The sequence below is a fragment of the Poecilia mexicana genome, unplaced genomic scaffold (genome assembly GCF_051168715.1).
Source record: "Poecilia mexicana isolate PSO_F unplaced genomic scaffold, ASM5116871v1 scaffold_13, whole genome shotgun sequence".
Lineage (NCBI taxonomy): Eukaryota > Metazoa > Chordata > Actinopteri > Cyprinodontiformes > Poeciliidae > Poecilia > Poecilia mexicana.
Window position 1 is genome coordinate 23939566 of NW_028263382.1, and position 20644 is coordinate 23960209.

General features: G+C 43.6%; 3 protein-coding genes across 4 annotated transcripts; 1 reads left to right on the forward strand and 2 right to left on the reverse strand.

The window, feature by feature from the left end:
• Window positions 1-109: 109 nt before the first annotated feature.
• sarm1 (sterile alpha and TIR motif containing 1) lies at window positions 110-5844 on the reverse strand. Its single transcript, XM_014997928.2, has 8 exons — window positions 4741-5844; window positions 2858-3476; window positions 2554-2766; window positions 2111-2202; window positions 1697-2023; window positions 1422-1611; window positions 769-890; window positions 110-657 (listed from the first exon to the last, which is right to left on the reverse strand). Exons 1-8 carry the CDS (start codon window positions 5202-5204, stop codon window positions 546-548), a joined length of 2139 nt encoding a protein of 712 aa, XP_014853414.2. The 5' UTR covers window positions 5205-5844; the 3' UTR covers window positions 110-545.
• A 1172-nt stretch (window positions 5845-7016) lies between these two features.
• On the forward strand, window positions 7017-12923 carry vtna (vitronectin a). Of its 2 annotated transcripts, none has more exons than XM_014997930.2 (8): window positions 7017-7170; window positions 9218-9337; window positions 9450-9857; window positions 9941-10080; window positions 10162-10318; window positions 10424-10576; window positions 10906-11385; window positions 12352-12923. In XM_014997930.2, the coding sequence occupies exons 1-8, from the start codon at window positions 7032-7034 to the stop codon at window positions 12471-12473; spliced, it is 1719 nt and encodes a 572-aa protein (XP_014853416.2). In that variant the 5' UTR covers window positions 7017-7031; the 3' UTR covers window positions 12474-12923. The 2 variants fall into 2 exon arrangements, with proteins under 2 accessions (XP_014853416.2, XP_087868030.1); XM_088011904.1 differs by having other exon boundaries at window positions 7087-7170; window positions 9088-9337.
• Window positions 12010-20599, reverse strand: scarf1 (scavenger receptor class F, member 1). The gene is made up of 12 exons (XM_014997927.2): window positions 20516-20599; window positions 20098-20138; window positions 19821-19882; window positions 19624-19725; window positions 18134-18674; window positions 17838-18056; window positions 17496-17624; window positions 16356-16462; window positions 16155-16266; window positions 15486-15610; window positions 14577-14714; window positions 12010-14494 (listed from the first exon to the last, which is right to left on the reverse strand). Exons 1-12 carry the CDS (start codon window positions 20597-20599, stop codon window positions 13446-13448), a joined length of 2709 nt encoding a protein of 902 aa, XP_014853413.2. The 3' UTR covers window positions 12010-13445.
• Between the last annotated feature and the right edge of the window lie 45 nt (window positions 20600-20644).

A 20644-nucleotide genomic window follows, 5' to 3' on the forward strand; every position in this document is an offset into this window, starting at 1 on the left:
CCGATTGGACCAGGCCATAGGTGTACTGTCGAAGCCATGCCTGCAGCTTAGATCAAAACACCTGAAGTTGCTTCTGAAAAATAATGAATAGAAAGCTAAAACAGGTGAGTCGTATTAGAGATCTGGATTTATTTACTACTATTGATACATGATACAGAAAGAATAAGTGCATATACAATAACCTTGACTAAGACTGAAGGGTTGGTAGAGCCTTCAGAAATTCCTATTGATGACGATGTTGCTGGATGACAGTTGGTCTATCGCTTATTTTCCTGAGATATAAAAGGCATATACTGAACGTGATTACACCAATACAGCAGTTAGTGAGGAATGACATTAACGACTTGAACTCAATTACACACAGTCCGGAGTTCCCTTTTTAAGTCTTATTGTTCAAGGATTAAGGATCTGTTCATCTGCTCACTGATTTGTGTTAGCGGGCTAAACACATACTTCACATGCTGTCGGGTAGAGCAGGGAAGGCTGTTCAATAGGCATGTGGAAGATGGCATCACAAACAGTCTTATGGTCGTGTTTGGATTGGCTTATTTCTTCTTCTGACTTTTGGATTCGTCTGGGGCGTCAGTTGTGTCGTGGCGCCCTTTGAGAAAGCGGATGATTTTCTCAATTGTAGCTTCCTGATATTCATGAGACCATCTGTGACAAGGGGCAACACAAGCAAACTGGTTCATTCATACAGAAAACCTGGAGTGAGCAGTTTTAAAAGATATAGTAAGGCTACCTGAGTGGAAGTGTAGTAATACTCACTTAATGCCATTGAAGTTGAGGATAGCTCTCATATCCTCTGGCAGAGACGTGGGTTCAGGCCACATGAAGTTATCTGTGACGGGGACAATGTTCTTTTTACCACTCAGGGCCGTGGCTATTTCCTGCAAGATAAATAGCACTTTAAATATTACTTTTGAATGTGTAAATGCATAAAGGAGTGAAATCACTTGCATGTACAGAACAGCATCACATTAACCTGGTTTTAAATAAGACATTTGTTATTTCGACTCGTGTATACAAGATGTCAGGAGGAGGAACCTTAAGGTGCAAGACACAACTTTGGTTATAAGAATGTGGAATAAAACAAATGATAAGGGAAAAAGAGTGACTTTGACAAAATTAAACAAGCAGTCTATGATGGCTGCACGGTCAGAAGCCTGAGTTATTGTTGGAGTACCAGACTAATACAGTAAGCAAATCCTTTTTAAACTAATTATTCAACAGACACCATTTAATAATCTTAAGCAATATACAATTCCAAATGTCTATTGTCTTCAAATAGAGTAACAACTGCACCTCACAGAAACATCTCAAGTAACAAAAACAACAAATTTTGCATTAGACACTCAAACATATCTACACCAGTTAGAAAATGTTTCTACGTTTATGTTGAGCTGTATGTTCCTCCTGACCTTATGCACCCAGTCCTTCATGGCGGTGTCGCCCATGCACTTGTCGAGCGCGTTGGCGGACAAAACCAGGATGAAGTTGCGAGCCCTCTGTACGCTCTGGATTAGTTTGTCTTCAAATTTACCCGCCTCCAACTTCTCCACATCTATAAAAACACTGTATCCTCTGACTTGCAGGTGCACCTTCAGAAGGCTGGAGGATGAGGAAAACAAACAAATTGATGTGTTGTCTAATAATGTGGGAGAACATTTTTTGGAAATTCCCTATCGGGCTATACCTGGCCAGTTGGGAGCCAGTGGTCCGACGGTAGCTGATGAACACGTCAGGGCCTGGAGGCTGGGCGTCTGTGTGGCTCGGCTTTAACGGCCTGCTGGCGGCGGACAGTATCTTCGCTCGATGGACTCCGTTATTAATGTGGCAGTCGTGCTGCAGCTGCTGGTCAGTCAGGTTCTCCACGTTGTTGCGGTCCACTCCTGATTGGACCAGGCCATAGGTGTACTGTCGAAAACGGGGATCCACCTCAGCCAACCAGTCAGCCATGTTGTTAGGGTCACATGTGGAGTAGTCGGCGTAGGTCTTCAGCACACGCAAGTCTCTCAGAAACCTGGATGAAGATACAAAGCATTTGTTTGTTTCAGACCAGTGACATTTTACATCAGGCTTGTGTTGAGAACTGGTCTGATCTTCTTGCCTCTTGCGGGTGAGACCTGCAGCCATGTTGAGATCAGAGCTTAAATCTTCATCTGTGATGTTCAGCAGGAGATCTCCATCCACCTGAAGCTCCTATAAGACACATCAGGACAGAGAGGAACTTACAAGCTCAAGGTGAGTTTAATGTGTCTTTACAAACATAAACATACAAACTAAACACTTTCTTATTCTGTCATCCCGCAATAACAGACTTACATGTATTTCATTGCGGTTTTGAGTGACATACTGACACAAAGGATTTTATACTCCTGAAATGCAAGGAAAAAAATACCCTGCTTGCCATTTTTGTTTACAAAAATTTTGCTGTTGGTGCGCCTGTCAAATAGAACGACCAGAGGCTGTGAATTGGAGATTTTGTCACTATCTTTTGCCAGTGAAGGAAACTATTCATCTGAAGTCCTTCTTGGTTTTTCTTAGACCTACCTGAAAGCGGTCGCTGAAGGCACTGAAGCCAACCTGCTGCAGCCATGTCTGCACCTCGCAGGTCTTCCAGTTGGGCACACAAGACAAGATTCGCTTTGGGACTTCCTCTCCCATCATACTCAGGGCCCTCTTGGCAAGACTGGAGGCCGTCCCATTGCTGGAGTACATGACGATTCTTTTAAGGCTCTGCACTGCACCGATCTCTTGAAATATCTTAAAAAGGAGAAATTAAGTATGTAGTAAAGAAAAACTAGACTCGCACACTGGTATTATCTGAGGATTATGTCAGCTGGAGTGATTGTACCTTGGTGTTACGCTGGCGGGACTTGATACTGGTCTCAACACAGAGATAAAAGGCTGCAATACACTTCCCCTCCACTCTCGTGCCGTCTAGTAATGGCAAAAGGTGCTGAAGGTCAGATGCCGTCTTTCCCTGCATGCAGTCCGCACTGTCCAATAAGCAGCGGGCGAAGTCATCCGGATCCAAAGAGGCGATGAACGGCTCCACCAGCTCCAGTGTTCCGGACCTCACCACCTCTTTCTCGATCTCCCTGTTCGCAGCCAACACCGTCACTGCCAGGCAGGCGTGGAAGCGGATGAGCTCGTCTTCTTTGGAAAACGCCAGAGGGAAAAGCCACTCTGCCGCCTGCTTCTCAATCATCCAACGCTGACACCGGTGGCCCCCATACATTGCGCAGTTAGCCAACGCCACGGCACAGTGACGCAGCACGGTGGGGTCCGTGCCCCGGCACCAGAAGAGGAGGGCGTCCAAGGCGCCATTGGAGATGAGCTGGACAGACGTCTCCTCGGTGTGTTTGAACATGTGCTCCAGGATGCCAGAGACGCTGCGAGCCAGCTGGGCATCGTCCTGCTGTCGAGTCAGGTTAAGGATGACCCCCAGACCAATGCGTGCTACATAGTCCCTGTCAAGAGAGGGATAAGAGAACGATCAATAAAAAGAGGGAAGGCGCTAACTGGTTGTCAAATCTAATTGTAAACCATGCTTCCTTTCCCAAACATATAGTTCCAATGAGAGGTTTGCATCCACTGATCATGGACGTTACTGTAATATAAACTTTTGGTTTTTATGATGCGTTTGAGCCACGATACAGTGTACACATGTTCAATAACGCTGAGGTCTCACATTAACCCGTCAAGACATATGTGTCAAAGGAATAACCACCTAATCCAACTGTTAAATTTATATGAAATAAATTTAGTTGTGATGTTTAGGAACAGCCTAGGAATCACCAACGCTCAGGCTTGAAATGAACTGGACACTGCAGAAACACCGGTGAAACTGTCCACTGATGTTAAGCCAGGTTAACACCAACATGGACCTCAGATCAATAAAAAGAGGGAAGGCGCTAACTGGTTGTCAAATCAGTTATTTTTTTCTTGATCAAAAAATAAGCCTCTGGATCAGAAATTAACATCCTTAAGCACTGGTACCAGCAGCTGCCCAAAGGGACTATCCAATGGCACTCTGGTGAAAGTGGTTAGAGCCGACAAACATTGAAAAAGGTGAAGTTTGCAAACAAAACGTGATAAAATGTGTGGTATACTAAAAAAGGGGGATACCTGAAACCACAGATTAATGGTTGAAATTGGGACATGCATGGACAATAGGACAATGACCCCAACCACAGATTAAAACCTGGATTTAGATGAATAAAGCAGACTACATTAAGACTCTGTAATGGTTAACACAAAACACAGACCTCAACCTATTCAATAGATCTGAACTATGGTTACAAACCAAATCAATGCCCGGAAAAATACAACATCTCGATCAGTGGTTCCCAAAGTGGGTCCTCAAAGGGCCGGCATCCTGCATGTTTTAGTTCTCTCCCTGGTTTAACACACCTGGATCAAATGATGGCTCATTAGAAGGCCTAAGAAGAACAATGACATGCTGCAAAGGTTGTTGCTACCATCAGGGAGAGAACTAAAACATACAGGATGCCGGCCCTCGAGGATCACTTTGGGGACTCTAGATAAACACTGAAATGTTTGACTTTCAGTTTAGTCCTTAGACTTTGAGCACAATAAGCATATTAAAACTAGTCAGCATAATCTCAAGATTTTATTCTGTATTATTAATTAACAGTATCAAAAACTGTTCTGACAGTGTAAGTGTGAATTGTTGGGTTAAACTTCCTTTTCAGTCTCTCACAGAGACCGTACCTGTTCTCTGAGATCAGGATCTGCTCCAGCAGCTTTGCAGACTCATAGATGATCTCCACAGCTGATGTCTGCTGCAGCTGAAGCAGCAGCTCCAGGCCTCCATCCAGCCGGATCCTGTTGCAGATCTCCTCGGCCACCTGACGCCCCACTGTGGGCAGCACCCAGGCTTCCTCCACCAGCTGATAAATCTCCGCCACGGCCCTGCGGGTTTCGTCTGAATCAGAGTTTTCCTTGGCTGCCTTGAGGTTCCTGATGGCTTCGCGCAGGGCGGGGAGGGAGTCCTTCAGGACGGCCTGGACGTCGGCGCTGAGACCCGGGGAGACCGGCTTGGGCTCGCAGCCGGAGCCGCTCCTCCCTCTCTGCAGCCGGCTGACATAGTCCGGGACAGTGAGTCTGTCTGAGCTGAACATGATGGAGAGACGTTGATGGAGCCTAAACAGGAAGAGCGTCAAAGACAAGAGCATCTACTGACTGGGATACAGAGGGAGGTCCTGGCCTGCAGCTGTTTACACAGGCCTCTGGTTCAGGCTGATGCTGAAGATATCACAGAGCGCCACATTAAAGCGAAAACAGAGTCAAGAGAACACTACCACAAATAACACCTGACGGCTTTCACCACATTGCATCACATGCACTCTGCTGTTTTCTTAAGCTGATCTTGAACTCCGCGGATGTTTAGTCTACAGCTCTGTCCTCCATTGATAATTTTTTGTGTTGTTTTTTTTTTCTTCAAACAAGCAAAAACTGAAGCTCAGTGAACCAAAAAAAAAAAAAGAAAAAGAAATGCTAGGAAGAAAAGGCTCTTTCTTTTCTCACGAAGAAAGAACTGTTGTGTGTTTCCTCATTCAGTGGAGACAAAGGATGATTGTAGCTGTCATAGTCCTCGTTTCCACAGCAACCAGGGCCCTGTAAAGGCCTAATGGAGCGCAATTATCAACAACAACGCTTCTTTAGAGTAATTCAACACGATTCGCATTATTCAATTAAATTTAGACCGTCACTCTACCGAGAGGTTGGGGTAAATAAACGCTCGGCCGCTGGGTCTCCATCCTCCTCTCTTCCACCTTCTATATAGCCGGTCAGAGCATGCGCACAGCGAACGGAGTTCCCTGTGCTGTAAACACTGCAGGCCCCCTGCTGGGGGAACAGAGAAAAACATCTAAGCGTAAGAAACTGAAGAAAACTAAGGAATAAATTCAGTTAAATTTAGCTTAAAGTAGTTAGTAACTTAAATTAACGATTATAATAAAACACACGGAATAATTTTTTTATTATTATTACAAAGGGCATTTCTATTCTAATTTTTTCCTATATTCACATATGACTTCATGTCATGTAGAGAATTGTTTGAATTACTTTTATTCCAATTGCCAATTCCAGATATAAAATTCATTAATAAATATAATCTAAATCCAGTTACCCAGTAAATAAGTTATTGTCTTTGTAATTTCTTTTAGGATTTAGATTTTAAATATGCTTAGTGTAGATCACTAAATCAACTTTCTTTCATACAGTTTAGTCCAAAGCTATGTTTCCTGTATTTGAGGAATATGTTCTCTATTTCTATTGTTGTCAATATCCTTGTTTCAACCACATTGCTTCCAGTTTTCTGACTGAATGCTTGGGCCTTTTGTTTTTTGTTTTCCCTTCTACAGCCATGACATTGTGCTCAGACAGGCGTTAAATTTCAGAGGTTGAGAAAAGCCAACATTTTTACTCAGTATTAATAACAAAGTTGTTTGGTTTTGCATTTTGTCATTCGTGACAGCTCTATTTAAGTTTCCTGTTTTGAACAGAGAGGTTCAAAAAACCTTAATTAGTTCCCCAGGGAGCCTTAAATGACAAACTCAACTATCCTCCAATCATGATCTACAGTAAGATATGTCAAATAAACAACATGTCCACTGATTTGGTTTAACTGTCTCCATTTACTCTATATATCAAAAAAAGTGAATTAGTGAAAAGTAATGTTCCTTAAACTTCTGAGGCCTTCAAATGACCAGATGGATTTATGCAGAGATTATATTTCTCATAGGTAGACTTTATTTGTTAACTTCAAATCATAACTTCTGAGGGCAAATGCATTGAATTTCTTGAAGGGTTACAGATTTAAAATGACTTGATATTGTGTCAGAAATGTGTTTCCCAACTTCCCACCATGCAACAGAGGCAGAGGGTCAGATTTATCCAACGTTTTGTTCTTTATTGATTCCTTTCTTTTCCCATCCAGGCTTGGTTGCTTGTGAGCAAACGAGGTTAAAGTAAACAGAGGGAAGAGGGGTGACTGACACATGTTTCCAATAACCGGAGCGCATGGTTTATCATTACCTCCTCAGTCTGTCTGCTGGCAGAACAGAGGCAGCATGAAGTTGTGTTTGATCCTCCTGCTCTCGCTGAGCGCCAAGGCCTTCGCTGAGGAGATCTTCACCGGTGAGTGATGCAGTAAAAATTAAGCTAAAAGTATTTTCCATTTCAGAAACAACTTCTTTTTCACCTTAATTAGCCTATAAGATTTGTTATTTTCAGGGTCAAACTCTTTTGCTGCTGTTGTTACTAACGTTTTGCTTGTCCTGGTAGTGAAACGGAAAATATTTTTGGAATTATTCTGTTTATTCTGAACTTGATGGACTAATTAATTAACTTTGATCTGGTCAGAAGCCTGTTTTTTAAATCCATACATGGCAGAACTCTAAAGGTAAATTAATAAACGTTTAAATAGGGAATAATTTGTCGAGATCAGTGTCAATTATTTAAAGATATCAGTAGAAAGAGAAATAGATCTTATATTAAGAAGTAAAATAACAAGTAATCATCTCACATTGATCTTGCATTAGATAACAATTTGCCTGATAAAAAAACTGCAGTAAAATAACTTAGCAGCTTTATTCATGACTTGATGTTTCTTTTTTTTTTTTTCAAATTTTTCACTTTAATTCGGTCAAATAAATTTTCTATGAAATACCAACTAAAAGCAGTACATAACTGTAAAAGAAGTTGTAAATGAAATGTGTTTTTCAGAATGTTTCAATGATAAAAAAATAAAATAAAACTGAAAAGTGTGGCCTGCATTTGTCTTCAACCATGCAGAGTGTATATTTGGTAGAACCACCTGGCGCTGTAGCAGCTGTAAGGGTTTGGGGGTGTTTAGAAACTAAAATTCTTCGTTTTAAAACACTAACTCGGTCAGACTGCATGAAGAGCTTCTGTAGACATTCATTTTCAAGTCCTGCCACAGATTCTCTGCAGTATTTAAATCTGGACTTTCACTGATCCATTCTAACACATCAACATGTTTTGGTCTTTACCACCGTGTTGGTGCTGTGGCTGCTTTGCAGGAAGCTCTTGTTCTGTTTGAAGGTGAAATACCGCCACGATTTCACATCCATCACACATACAAGCATCCATACACAGCATGATGCTGCCACCACCATGTTTCATTATGTCACTTATGGGATTCACCGTGTCAGTTTTCCATCACACCGTTTTACATTCAAGTCAGGATACAAGTTCATAATTTTGAGTATTGCTCTCATTGCCTCTCCTGTTACTTCAGATACAGATTATTTATTGGTTTTGTAGCTTCACGGCTGTGCTGCACTCTTTTTATTTTCAGGTGATCGATTGAACAGTTCTTTGTAAGATGCTTCAAAGTCTGGAGTCTGTTTTATAAACTTTAAACTTCTTCATACCTTTATTTCTGTGCTGTTTGTTCACTAATGTCTGTTAAATCACACACAGATTGGGGTGGCGTGTTGTGCAGATACAGTTTATGAGGTGAAAAGTCCTTGACACAGCTGTCCAGTTTTTGATTCCTGATCTTAGACATTTGCTGAATGTTTCCCCTTCTCTTTATCCCATTTTCTGTTTGTTCACCATCATCAAAGGCCATTAGAGCCATAAAATCTTAAACTTCTGAAGGCAGCTGGTTGCACTGGATTTTATTCAGTGGACCCAGAGTAAAGGGAACTGAAAACAAATGCACAAAACACTTTTCAGGTTGTCAAAACAACAAATCCTTTTTATTCCACTTAACGATTCACTTATTTAATATTAATCTATCACCATCAAAAAACACTGAAGTTTGTGCCTGGCATCCAGAAAGCCAATAATTTGCCCATAGAGTTTTTGCCATGAATAACAGTTTGACTAAAATAAATCGAATAGCTGCAATGCGTCTCACAATGTTGCCTGAATGCAATCCTACAATCCTGTACTTTGATTTTTCCAAGAACTGACCTCCCCGCGAGTAATTACTGTAATTAACGAAGGAGCATCCAACTAATCACGGTTCATCTCGGTATAATTGGGAAAACTTGATTTTTTTTGCCTCGTGCTGTTCTGTCAAAGTCCCATGGGAACTACAATCAAATAAAATCTAATCAAGAACCAGAGGAAATGAATTTGTCTGGGAGAGTCGCTAACGACCAGAATCAGCTCAGAGAGACAAACTGAACGAAGTGCGTCGTTTTATCCAAAGAGTCCTGTCTGGACCGATGTGAAAGCGGTTTTCAGGCTCAGAGGACGTGCCAGTGTGACTCCATGTGCAAGTATTACAAAAGCTGCTGCTCTGACTATGAGGCCGTCTGTGGCATGACGAGTAAGAACCCCCACCGTCCATTCGCTCCAAACAATACCCTGCATATTTTATACAGTCTCTGCTCAAAATCCCCACATAAGCTCTGCTGTTAACATTCCTTGTGTCCCCTCAGCTCGTGGCGACACGTTTGTGTTTGCAGAGGACGATGACGATGATGATTTGTTTGGAAGCACCACTCCAACCCCAAAAGGTCTCGCCGATGTTGCGTCCACCCAGCCTCCCGTCTCAGACTTCAACCAAAGAATGCATCAACCTCCAGAGACCAATCTGAAAATGACAAAACCTCCACGGCTGGTGAATCAAAGACTGACTCCTGAAAGTGAGCTCGCTGCCACGACTGGAGGTCCTCGGGCTCCTTCAGCCACCACCACTGCTCCCAAAACCACGGCAGCTACCACAGCGGCCACCACCACTGTTTGCGTCACCACAGCAGCTCCTGACCCGGACGCTCAGGTCTGCAGTGGAAGGCCTTTTGACTCCTTCATGCAGCTTAAAAACGGCTCCATCTACGCCTTCAGAGGTGCTTTGTCTTCAACTCCAACAACATCCATCGAATCACCATCGCTCTGGCTTGGTTGTGATTGTGAGCTTTCTGTTTTCCAGGGGAGTACTTCTTTGAGATGGACCAGAAGTCGGTTCTTCCCGGTTACCCAAAGCTGATAAAAGATGTGTGGGGCATCAGCGGGCCAATCGACGCTGCATTCACTCGCATCAACTGTCAGGGGAAGACCTACATGTTTAAGGTGACAGCGAGGAGACATCAACTGGTAAACTCTTATCATCCTCTGGATTCTAATGTTTGTGCTGATTAAAACGTTCATCAGGGAAACAAGTACTGGAGGTTTGATGACGGCGTCCTGGAGGACGATTATCCGCGGGACATCAGCGTTGGCTTTGACAAGATTCCTGACCACGTGGATGCAGCGTTTGCCCTTCCTGCTCACAGCCACCATGGAAAAGAGAAAGTTTACTTCTTCAAAGGTATTTTTCCAGATCTAACTGTTGTATCTTTGGTATTTTCTTGTTTTAAAGGTGATTAGAAGCTTCTTAGATGCTTGACCATTTTTATGCTGTGGTTTCATCCAGGTGACCAGTACTATGTGTACGAGTTTTTGCACCAACCCTCCCACGAGGAGTGTGCCGCCATGTCTGAGAGGTCTCCATCCACGCTGTTCAGGCGCTACACAGATCTGTACTACAGCAATTATGAGCGATTCTTCAGCGAACTTTACTCTGACTGTAAGTTTAGCAAGAGCATTCCAACAGCTTAAACTTTTTCACGTTTTTTACGTATTTTAAGACGATTTTATGTCACAAACTGACATAATGTGCCAATGTGACTCCGACTTAAAGTACTTTGATGACTGTGAAGTACAAGATCCAATTGACAATCGTTTTCCAATCTGTCTATTCTTGAGCAACTTTGCAAAGAAGACTGGGAAATAACGGTTGTAGTTTGAAAATAAACGTGGGAAAGTTCAAAGGGTGGGAAAACTGTTTCAAGGCTCTGTCTACGCTTTGTAGAGGAAGAAGCTTGTCTGCTTGCTGATGACTCTGATCTTCTGCAGTGCCTCAGCATCACGACAAGCATCACTTCATCAACAAAGACTGGAAAGGCCTCAAGTCTCCAGTGGATGCTGCCATGACAGGCAGGATCTACGTCGCTCCTTTGAGGTCGTCGACGCGGCCCGACCAGCAGTGGGGGCAGCAGTACCAGCAGAATGGGTGGCAGAGAGGTCGTAGGCGACAGAACCGCTCTCCTTCCTGGGGGTCCATGGCCGAGCGGGGCATGAGCATGGGCCAGGGGTTCGCTGAGAGGGGCATGGAAATGGGTCTGAGATTGGCAGAGAGGAGGATGGAGATGGAGGAGAGGCTGGGCCGGGACTGGGACCTGGACAGACGATGGAATCAGGACTGGGACCAGAACAGAAGGTGGGACCGGGACTGGGACCGTTACAACCAGAACAACAGAGGCAACTACGACACCAGGAACGATCGATTCTTCCAGGGGGAAATGCCCATCCAGAGTGTGTACTTCTTTAAAGCAGGTAAATGGTAATACATAATCATTTAAACTCATAGTAAATTTAGGTAATATGTTCATAATTCAGATGTTCAAATTTTACTGTACTAGAATGTATTCAACCTTCAGCCTTTATCAGCCTTTTCTCACACTAAAACCAAATATGACAATTTTTGGTTTGTGGTCAGTTTTATGTTACTGATCGACAAAATCTTGCATGTCATTGTGAAGCTGAAGAAAACGATAAACAGTACCACTCAGCATCACAATGATGAAAAAGTAAAAACAAAGACCTCATCTCGTCTTAAGCTGCCTATCAGGCAAAGCATCATGGGAGATGGGATCCAATCACATACTTTTTTTTTTTTTTACATTACTCGACAATAAAAGAGATGAATTTGGTCTAAAAACCAAACATATGCAACAAAAGTTAAACCAGTTGTTTCCATCCTCCCTGAACTGTAATACCTTCCTGCTACAAAAGTAAAGGCTAAACAGGTTATTTATTTTAAAAAATGTTTGAAATCAGTCACGTTTAAGATCAGCTCCTTATTTAAGCCAAACCAGTTTGCATCAGAAACTCGTGACATTAAAAAGACACAAAGATTTTCACACTTTAACAGATGAAAAGTCTGAGTTTTACTGCTCATTTAGTTGGAAATTAGTTTTATTATCCTTCCACCTCTCTGGAAGACTTATTATAGTAACCAGTTTCACATGCTCTTTATTTGTCCTCATGACAAAAACGGAAATGGCTTAAATCACGGCAGTTCCTCTTTATGATCACTTGCTGTGTGATACTTTCCACGTGCTTCTAACCACAAGGTTTATCTCTTACTTTTTTATGTGACATAACCCAACAAAAAATAAAGTCCTGCCGTACATCTTTAAGATATCTACCAGGATGGAGCTCCCTGACGCAGTGATGCCTCTTGTGAAATAGTTTTGAGAGTTTCCGGAAGAAAATGACTGGCTTGTTTTTGTTTTCTAGATAAATACTACAGAGTTGACCTCAGGACCAAGAGAGTTGACCCTGCTATGCCTCCATACCCCAGATCCATCGCCAAGTACTGGCTCGGCTGTCCAGACCCATCCGGAGCAGAGAAGAAGTAGTTCTAACATTTTCTTACTACTTTTTATTTGTGTGTGTCATGTGAGTTTAAAATAATGTGTCACGGATGAGTCGTTTTCACAGAAACCGTCTGTGCTGGTTGTGAAAAGTTCACGAAACTTTGGCAGCATAGCTAATAAAAGTCATAAAAAAGCTAATAAAACTTCAGCAGTCAGAGAAAGTCCAAACGGTCAAAGTTCAGACGGCTGATTTTCTGAGTGGCTAGCTTGTGTGTTTACAGCGTCAGCTGATCGACTTTATCAAACACAGAGCAGACTCGGTTCAGATGGTAAAAGATAGAAAAGACCTGACACTACATTCTGGTTTAAAACAACTACAACTGTGTACTAAATCTTTTATTTTATTTTATTTTTTCTTCGTGTTTCCTATCTGTAACTTTGACTTTGTGGCGTGAATAAAACACAATAAACTTAAGAGATGTTATTGCTGAACAGCAGTGCTTCATGCTCGGTGGTTTCCTGTTTCAGGGAATGTTGACATTAAAACTTGTGGATGTGGAAACATGTTTACAAGTTCAGCTTTCTTTCTTCTGTGTCATTATGTAACAGAAATCTACAAGAAATCTGCTACAAAAAAAAAATCAGGACACCCCACGCCATTCAGTGGGATGTCTTATTTTTTCCACACGATTCTACAAACCGTCCAGTTTCGGTTCCCTGCGACTCAATCTGCGAATGACGACTCGTCGTGCCAAACAACATGACCTCTTGCCTCTTGCTCTGACATGTTTCATGGTATCTGTTTTCATACTCTTTGCATAAATATCTAAACATTAATCGGACATAAACAGATTGCAATCTTTAAGACAAGTGTCATCATGTAAACTGCACTTCTGTACGTTTGTCTGCTAAAGCACCATCATCCCAAAAGCTGTAGCTTCGGTCTGGAACGTCACTGCAGAGGAATGAACCGGTTGCATCAAGATCAGACCTGCTGACTCGGTGTCTCTTGAGTTATGGTTGTGAGATTAAAACGTTTTCATAGCAGGGTTCATCGTTTGCTGCTCCCTGGTTGGTGATGGCCTGAGTCGTCTCTCCCGTTGGTCCCACTGTCAGATAGCTGCACTCTGTTTGCCCTGCAGCTGCATCCACACCCTGCATGGCCCTCAGACCTGACCCGCCAACGGCCACCTCTGGGACGCTCTTCAGGATCGACGACAGGGGCCGTTTTGGCGTGTTTCCCTCTGATGGAGGAGCCTCCGAAATGCCGCTGGAGGCGTTCTTCCGCCTGACTGGCTTAGCCTCGCCTCCTGACGGCCCTCCCTGCTCCCACACGGCGGCCCGAGCTCCCAGCTTCCTCCTCGGCGGTTTGGTGATGCCCTCGGCTGGCTTTGACTTGGATCTCCCGCCGTCCTGCTCCTTTTGTCTCTGCAGACTGCCGAGTCTGCGCAGCATAGCCTGGACCGGTCCTTCAGAGCTCGGCTCTGTTTTTGTCACAGGCCTGCCAGCCTTACCGACTGTCACATACACCGTGGTGACCTTGTGAAGAGCCCCCGCCTCACCCTCAGTGTTGAGCAGCGGGGTTCCTTTATGAGCAGCTGTGTTGGACATGGTCCGCCTTCGCCCTGACGTCCCAGGGACTTGTAAATTCGGGCTTCTGTCTGCTTCCTGCTCCAGCACCTCACAGCTCGACTCTTGCGTTTCCATTGCTTGACCCTCTTCCGCATCGTCCCTCTCCTCTTCCTCAGCTCCATCTTCCTCCCCAGTCCTAGCTGTCCCTCCCTGACTTTGGAGGGCGGACAGCATCAGAACCCCCCAGGGGGTCTTCGCTTTGTTACGCGGAGGAGCACCAGGGTCCTGACCTGACCCACGCCTCTCCTTAGGACTAAAGCGCGTCCCCTCTGCAAATGACACGGACGGCCTCTTGGACTTGGCGTTGCTGGAGGTGCGAGGGATGTTGAAGGACGAAGCGATGTCCTCGCTGCTGAACCCGGACGGGTCCAGGAACATGTTGCACTTGGAGCTCATCTCTTGGAACTCCCCGCCCGCCACGGCCGGGATGTCTGCGCCACGGAAACACAAGAGGACGTTTATAGAAGACGCTGTTGTAAAGCCGCTGCTCCTGTGCCGAGTTTGAGCTCCTACCTTCTCTCGGAGGAACGCAGTAGAGAGCCTCGCCCTCCTCTTCGTCACTGTCGAAGGACGACCCCTCGGTGACCCAGCCAGAAGAGGGAGGCTCGATGAAGCTGTGGTTGAAAGTCACCTCTGGGTCGTGGTGAGACACTGACCAAAAGAGACCCGAAACAAATCAAGACATGAGGTCAAAACTAAACAAAGCTTAAAATATATTCGGCTTGAAAAAAGAAATCATATTTCTTGAACTTTCATACATTTTGTAACATTACAGGCACAACTGCAACTGTATTTTATTTTGGTTTTATAGATAGAGCAACATAAAGCAGTGCATGTTTGTCAAACGGAAGGAAAATGACACAAATTCACTAATTTGCTTCCTTTGCGTTGATTTTCCTGAATAAAATTAAATGAAACCAAGTGCTTTCAGTAGTCAGTGAATAAACAGAGTCCTCCTGTCTGTCATTTTATCTCAGTATAAACCCAGATGTTCTGTGAAAGCCTCTGAGATTTGTTAACTTGCGTTTGGGACCCAGGAGCAATTAATGAAAACCAAAGAATGCAGCAGACAGGACAGGGGGAACGTTGTGAAGAAGCAGAGTTTCGTTATAACACAACTTCACAAGCAACTTCTCACTCAGCACTGTTCAGTCAACTGGAAACAGGTCTGCATTGTGTCAGGAAAAGTGTGCCGTTGCGATACTATTGCTGTAATGATGAATTATGATTGGCCCACATCTTTTCTAGCTCTTTTTCTTTCATTTCCTTCATCACATTCTCTTCGCCACTCTTTGTGAGCTGTCAGCCAATAAAAATTCCTGCAAGTGTGAGTAAAAGCAGCAGGAAAAGTCCAATCAACAGCTAAATGTAGACTTTGCGGGAACAATTGGTGCAGGAAAAACACTTTGAGTTGGTACTGACCAGTGACTCGAGGCAGGCCGGAGGACCAGTCCGACATACAGGGCAGGGCAGCGCCGATGTTCGCCAGGACGCTGTAGACGTGATATTTCATCCTGACCAACAGGCCGCCGTCAGCCACAGCCGCACTGCCACAACAGGAGGAAGACAGCAGGGAGTTAAAATGAAAGGGTCAGGAGCTTTTATGCTGTTTTAGCCCCTAAATGTCAGTTTATATCTTTGTAAGCAGAGACATGGTTACATGGTTGTTTTAATGTACTCATGTTGATTAATATGCACTGTCAATTATAAGATATATAAATTCAAATTTGACACAACTTGTAATAGGTTTCCCATATGACCAGTAGGCTGATTATTAGTGAAAAGCAACGTAATTTATGTCGTCAAAAGGAAAGCATCAACTTACGTGAGAAGATTTGTGCAATTATTCTTATTGCCAGAAGGGGGAGACATTTTCCCCAAATGAGAATTATAATTATTAAATGCACTGAATATTGCTCAACATAAACTACCTAATACTTTTATTTTAACTAGTAAATAAACATATTAACTTTTTTTTTTTTAAGTTATCGAGGAATTTAGATAATGTCTCTGATACTAACCCTTCGAAATTGTTAGATTTGGACACGACGACTTAAACCAGTAATATTATGAATGTAAGGAGGAACAGACCTGTTTTTGCTGTCAGCGGGACCTCCTCCGCAACACAGGCAGCAACACAGTACAGCAAAAAACAGCAGCAACAAGGGAACCAGCACGCCTGCGAGCACAGCACCTCGACCACCTGGTGGACACGCAACATTGGAGATCCTTTAAGCTTAAAAGGAAACGCTTGCATCATGAAACAAAGATCCAGCAGGCGGGTGGACATACTGTAGGGGCAAGCACCAGTGACGGGGTGGCAGCCCACTCCTTCACCACAGTCACAGACGGACGAACAGTTGAGGCCAAACAGCGGAGCGGGGCAGGTGTTGTTGCAGCTGGAAACGACAGCGACACTCAGAGCACTGCTTTAAACTACGACAATGATTTATGTGGTAATTTGATGCTTGCTGAACAACACGGAGATGTTAATAAAATTGGTTAGCGTGTGAAACGAGATGTTTGTTGTTTTTCTTGATGAGCTCCCACTTTCCAGCTGTTAGCATGAATAATTGTTTGGTATTTCATCTGAACCCAGCCATAAATATCACTGTAGGTAGAAATGAAGATGATCAGATCCAGTTTGAGCGGACAGAAGTTTAAGCTTTGAGCAAAATATGAATAAATGAACATTTAGACAATAAAAATGCACTCTAATCTAACGAATTGTGTTTATAAAGACGTTTTATTTATACAAATAGACATGTCCATTAGATTGTCCATATAATATTACATTTATACCAGTGAAGTCTGTTGTGGTAATTGCCTGTCAGTAGTACACAAAGACTTCCACTCCAACTTTCTATTGGCTAATAGAAAGTTGCTTTATTATACTATTACTAAGCCTTTAGATCTTTATCCTGCTGGTAAATGAAGAATTTCGAAATGTTGCCAGGAAATTTTTTGATGAATCAACTGCTTTTGCAGCGGTCAAATTAAGAACCAGTAAGCCAGTAATCGCTTCATTACTGCAGAATGACATTTTCACTGTTACGCACCACAACATAGATTATTCATTCACTATCCATTATTTTTCAGAGTAAACATTACATTTTTTTCAGAGTAAAAAATTGGTAAATGTGCGCCTTATCAAGTCCAGAGGAGTCCAAAGCGCTTCACACTACATTCAGTCATTTACACACACATTCACACGCTGATGGAAGCGAGCTACTGGATAGTCTGACAGACTTGGGAGACAAACTCCTACCACCATTACCCCCAATTTAAATTTAAATTCTTAAAAGAAGATGTAAATAATTTGCCATTTCTGATAAAAATGGTTATGTGGACGGTTATTACTATACGGAGTCATAAATTTATTTCTAGAAAAAAAAAACAATCTATATTCAGAGTGTGGATTTTATAGTTTACCTTTCTCCTTGAAAACCTGGCTGACAGACACATCTTCCTGTCACGTGATGACAGTTACCATGGAAACAGGGACTACACAGGAAGCGGCAGGCGTCCCCGTATGTCCCGCCTGAGCAGGGCTCCTCACACCTGGACAGCACACAAAAAAAACAGCACAGATTCAGGAACTAAAACCACATTACAGCCACAAATAATTTAATTGGGATTTTAAACGAGAAACACAAAAACAGAGACAAAACCAACATAATGCAATTTGTACAACTTGGATTTCTAGTTAATAATCTACTTTCGATTTCTCTTATTTCCACTCTTTTTTTTTCCCTCTCAAAAACTCTTGCAAACCTGTTTCCGGTCCATCCAGGGTCACATCTCCAACATTTCCCGGTTTTTGGATCACAGCGTTCACTATTCCAGCACCGTGGACACTTATCCTTGCAGTCTTCTCCATAGAAACCAGAAGCGCATGGCTGGTCACATCGTGTGCCGTTCAGGCCCGGTTCACAGGCGGCACAGGCACCGTCGGTGGACGAGCAAGGCCGCTTGTCTTTACAGAAACCACATCTAGAGGCAGGAGTCGGAAGTCAGGACGACGGGATGTTTTAACACTGGAAACAAACGGCTCTAAATTCATCTTTTACCTCATTTTACAGCTGCTGCCATAGTACCCAGCTTCACAAGTACGGCTGCATGAAGCCCCCATGTAACCCGGGTGGCAGAGGCACTGCCCAGAGGCCGGGTCACAGCTGCTGTGTGAGAGGTCACATTTACAGTTCTTGTCACAGCTGGGCCCCCAGGAGCCTGCCTCGCACTCACACACCCCGGTCCGCTCGTTACACGTAGACTGGTTGCAGTTGCACGTGGCCCGGCATTTCATGCCCCAGTAGCCCCTGCGGCACTGGCAGCGGCCTGTTAGTGGGTCACAGCTGGAGTCCACGGAGCCACCGCTGGAGCACTGGCATTGTTTGGAGCACATCTGGGACCACCAGCCTTTGTCGCAGATGCATTTTCCAGTGACACGGTCGCAGTGGCCGTTGCCAGTGCACTGGCAGGTGTTCTGGCAAAGGGGACCCCAGCGGGTGGGGTAGCACGTACACTCGCCGGTGACAGCATTACAGCGGCCATGGGGGTGGCACGGACACACCTGCCGGCAGTCTGGGGCCCAAAACGCCAGAGGACACTCTTGTGTTTAAAACAAAACAGGGGTTATTTACAAAGCAGATGGAAGACCTCTTCATTTGAATGCTACGGATCATCAGGCGAGCTTTAATGCAAGACGACCACGACTCCTGAGTAAACTCAAAATGCTACTTTCCCCCTGCGATTTAGTTAAATGTTCAATGAATTTAAGAAGGAATGCCCTATTTAAGGCCATGTGGTGTAATCTCAATCAGATTTAAATCCAGACTTTGATTAGGCCACTTTTTGACACTTTGATGGTGGTAGACTTTACCTTGTTTATTTGTGGAGAATGGTTCAAATGGGGAATTTCTTTGTCACCCTTTACAAACTCATTGGTGCCAGTGGCTTTTAAATATTTTTAGTCTATTTCATGTTGTCCAGCTGTTTCTACTTTGGTGATTTGTCGATCAGTAATCAAAACAATCCTCTCCAGTGATGTAAAAGAGTCAATGACAACAAAACTAATGGGCTTGATGGCACAGCCAGTTAGGACAATCACAGAGGCTCAGCTTGGTTTACACAGATTTTCACCTAATAAATAAAAGCACCATTTAAAAGCAGCTCTTTGCAATTACTCGGGTTATCTTTGTCTGATAATAAAACGTGTGATAATGGGAAGAATCTTTAGTGTGACAAAAAGAAAAGAAAAATGAAAGGGGTAAATATTTAATAAATACCAGTATAAAACAAAGTAGTTATTATTCTAACTCTTTTCTGAAGTTGCACAATGCAGTTTTTTTTGCATCTTTTCCATCCAAATGTGTTTCTGCAGATTTTCCTTAGCTGTTCTGGTCTTCTAACAGACACGGCCCTTGATTTTAAAGCAAGAAATCCACTTTCCCCATTACTTATCACATCATTTTCGAAAGCATCCGCCCTGTTTGACTCCTGACTTTTGTCATGTTGCTAAGAAGATGACAAACATCTAGTATCGTTTGCAGCAGCTCACCTGTTTTACACTGAGCTCCATAGAAGCCAGGTGGGCAGCGACACACTCCAGGAAATATACAGACCTCATTCTCAAGACACGCCTGTTCGCCTTCACAGACGGCTACACACATAAACACACACACACAGCACGAGAATAAATAACAATCCAACACAACCTCAGACCTTCAGAGTTAACTTGGGACTACTCAAACTCACGTATGGTGCACTCTTTTCCCTGCTGACGCCATCCAGTGCAACAGACCGGACTGTGGGAGTCCCTGAGTATTCAAGACATGATCAATAGAGCCTAAACTACAGAAAATGCTAGAAGTAGTGCAAAAAAAAGGCCCAAAACATTAATTTTAAACGCCTTACATTATATTACAAAAACATCTACATTTTTTGAATGAGCTCTCAATTGCTGAAAACATCTAAGTCAGACAATCTCGTGTGTGTTCTGCCGCCAAGTAGGAAAGCAACAGCTGAAGCGTACCTTGAATCTTTGCAGACATTTTTCCCACCAGGATCCAGTGTCTGTGGAGAGGACAGCGAGCAGCAGAGCAAAGCGCTCAGAGCTCTGAGAAACCTCATCTTCACTCAAAACCCACCGCAGAAACGTCCTACGCCTGGAACCGAATATCTTTCTGAGTGCTTCTTGCTTCCTCACTTGTTCTGGGTTACAATGAAGGGCAGAGTTTGTCTCCTCTCCCTCCCTCCCTGGTTCTGTCCGGTGAGTCTCCTTGTGGCTCCGGTGCAGCCAGAGAGGTCAAAGCCCACCGAGTTTCCTCTCCACATTTCCTCGGGAAGTCGGAGCCACTTCCTCCAATTCATGCCAGACGCAGAGCTTTTAAGAGAATGATACACACACAGACACACACACACACACACAAGCACACTGACAAAGCACGTACAAGCATGCACGCACACATGGTGGTGTTCACCTTTTTCCCAGAATCTATTGTCTTCCTGGTGATGATGAGGAAGGCCTTCGTCATTCTTTATAAAGTCGAGAAAGTCAGAACACCTGACCGCTACATTTC

What these genes read in the sequence shown, in the direction of transcription:
- sarm1 (XM_014997928.2), bottom strand. Translation starts at nt 5,204, where the DNA reads ATGCTCTTGTCTTTGACGCTCTTCCTGTTTAGGCTCCATCAACGTCTC. An exon ending in TGAAGGACTGGGTGCATAAG is followed by an intron (nt 891 to 1,421) that starts GTCAGGAGGAAC and finishes TTTATCTTGCAG; the next exon opens with GAAATAGCCACGGCCCTGAG. An exon ending in CTCAACTTCAATGGCATTAA is followed by an intron (nt 658 to 768) that starts GTGAGTATTACT and finishes CCCTTGTCACAG; the next exon opens with ATGGTCTCATGAATATCAGG.
- vtna (XM_014997930.2), top strand. Translation starts at nt 7,032, where the DNA reads ATGTTTCCAATAACCGGAGCGCATGGTTTATCATTACCTCCTCAGTCT. An exon ending in CGCTGAGGAGATCTTCACCG is followed by an intron (nt 7,171 to 9,217) that starts GTGAGTGATGCA and finishes TTTTATCCAAAG; the next exon opens with AGTCCTGTCTGGACCGATGT. An exon ending in GGAAGACCTACATGTTTAAG is followed by an intron (nt 10,081 to 10,161) that starts GTGACAGCGAGG and finishes AACGTTCATCAG; the next exon opens with GGAAACAAGTACTGGAGGTT.
- scarf1 (XM_014997927.2), bottom strand. Translation starts at nt 20,599, where the DNA reads ATGACGAAGGCCTTCCTCATCATCACCAGGAAGACAATAGATTCTGGG. An exon ending in CCATGTGTGCGTGCATGCTT is followed by an intron (nt 20,139 to 20,515) that starts GTACGTGCTTTG and finishes TCCTCTCCACAG; the next exon opens with ACACTGGATCCTGGTGGGAA. An exon ending in AATGTCTGCAAAGATTCAAG is followed by an intron (nt 19,883 to 20,097) that starts GTACGCTTCAGC and finishes TTGAATACTCAG; the next exon opens with GGACTCCCACAGTCCGGTCT.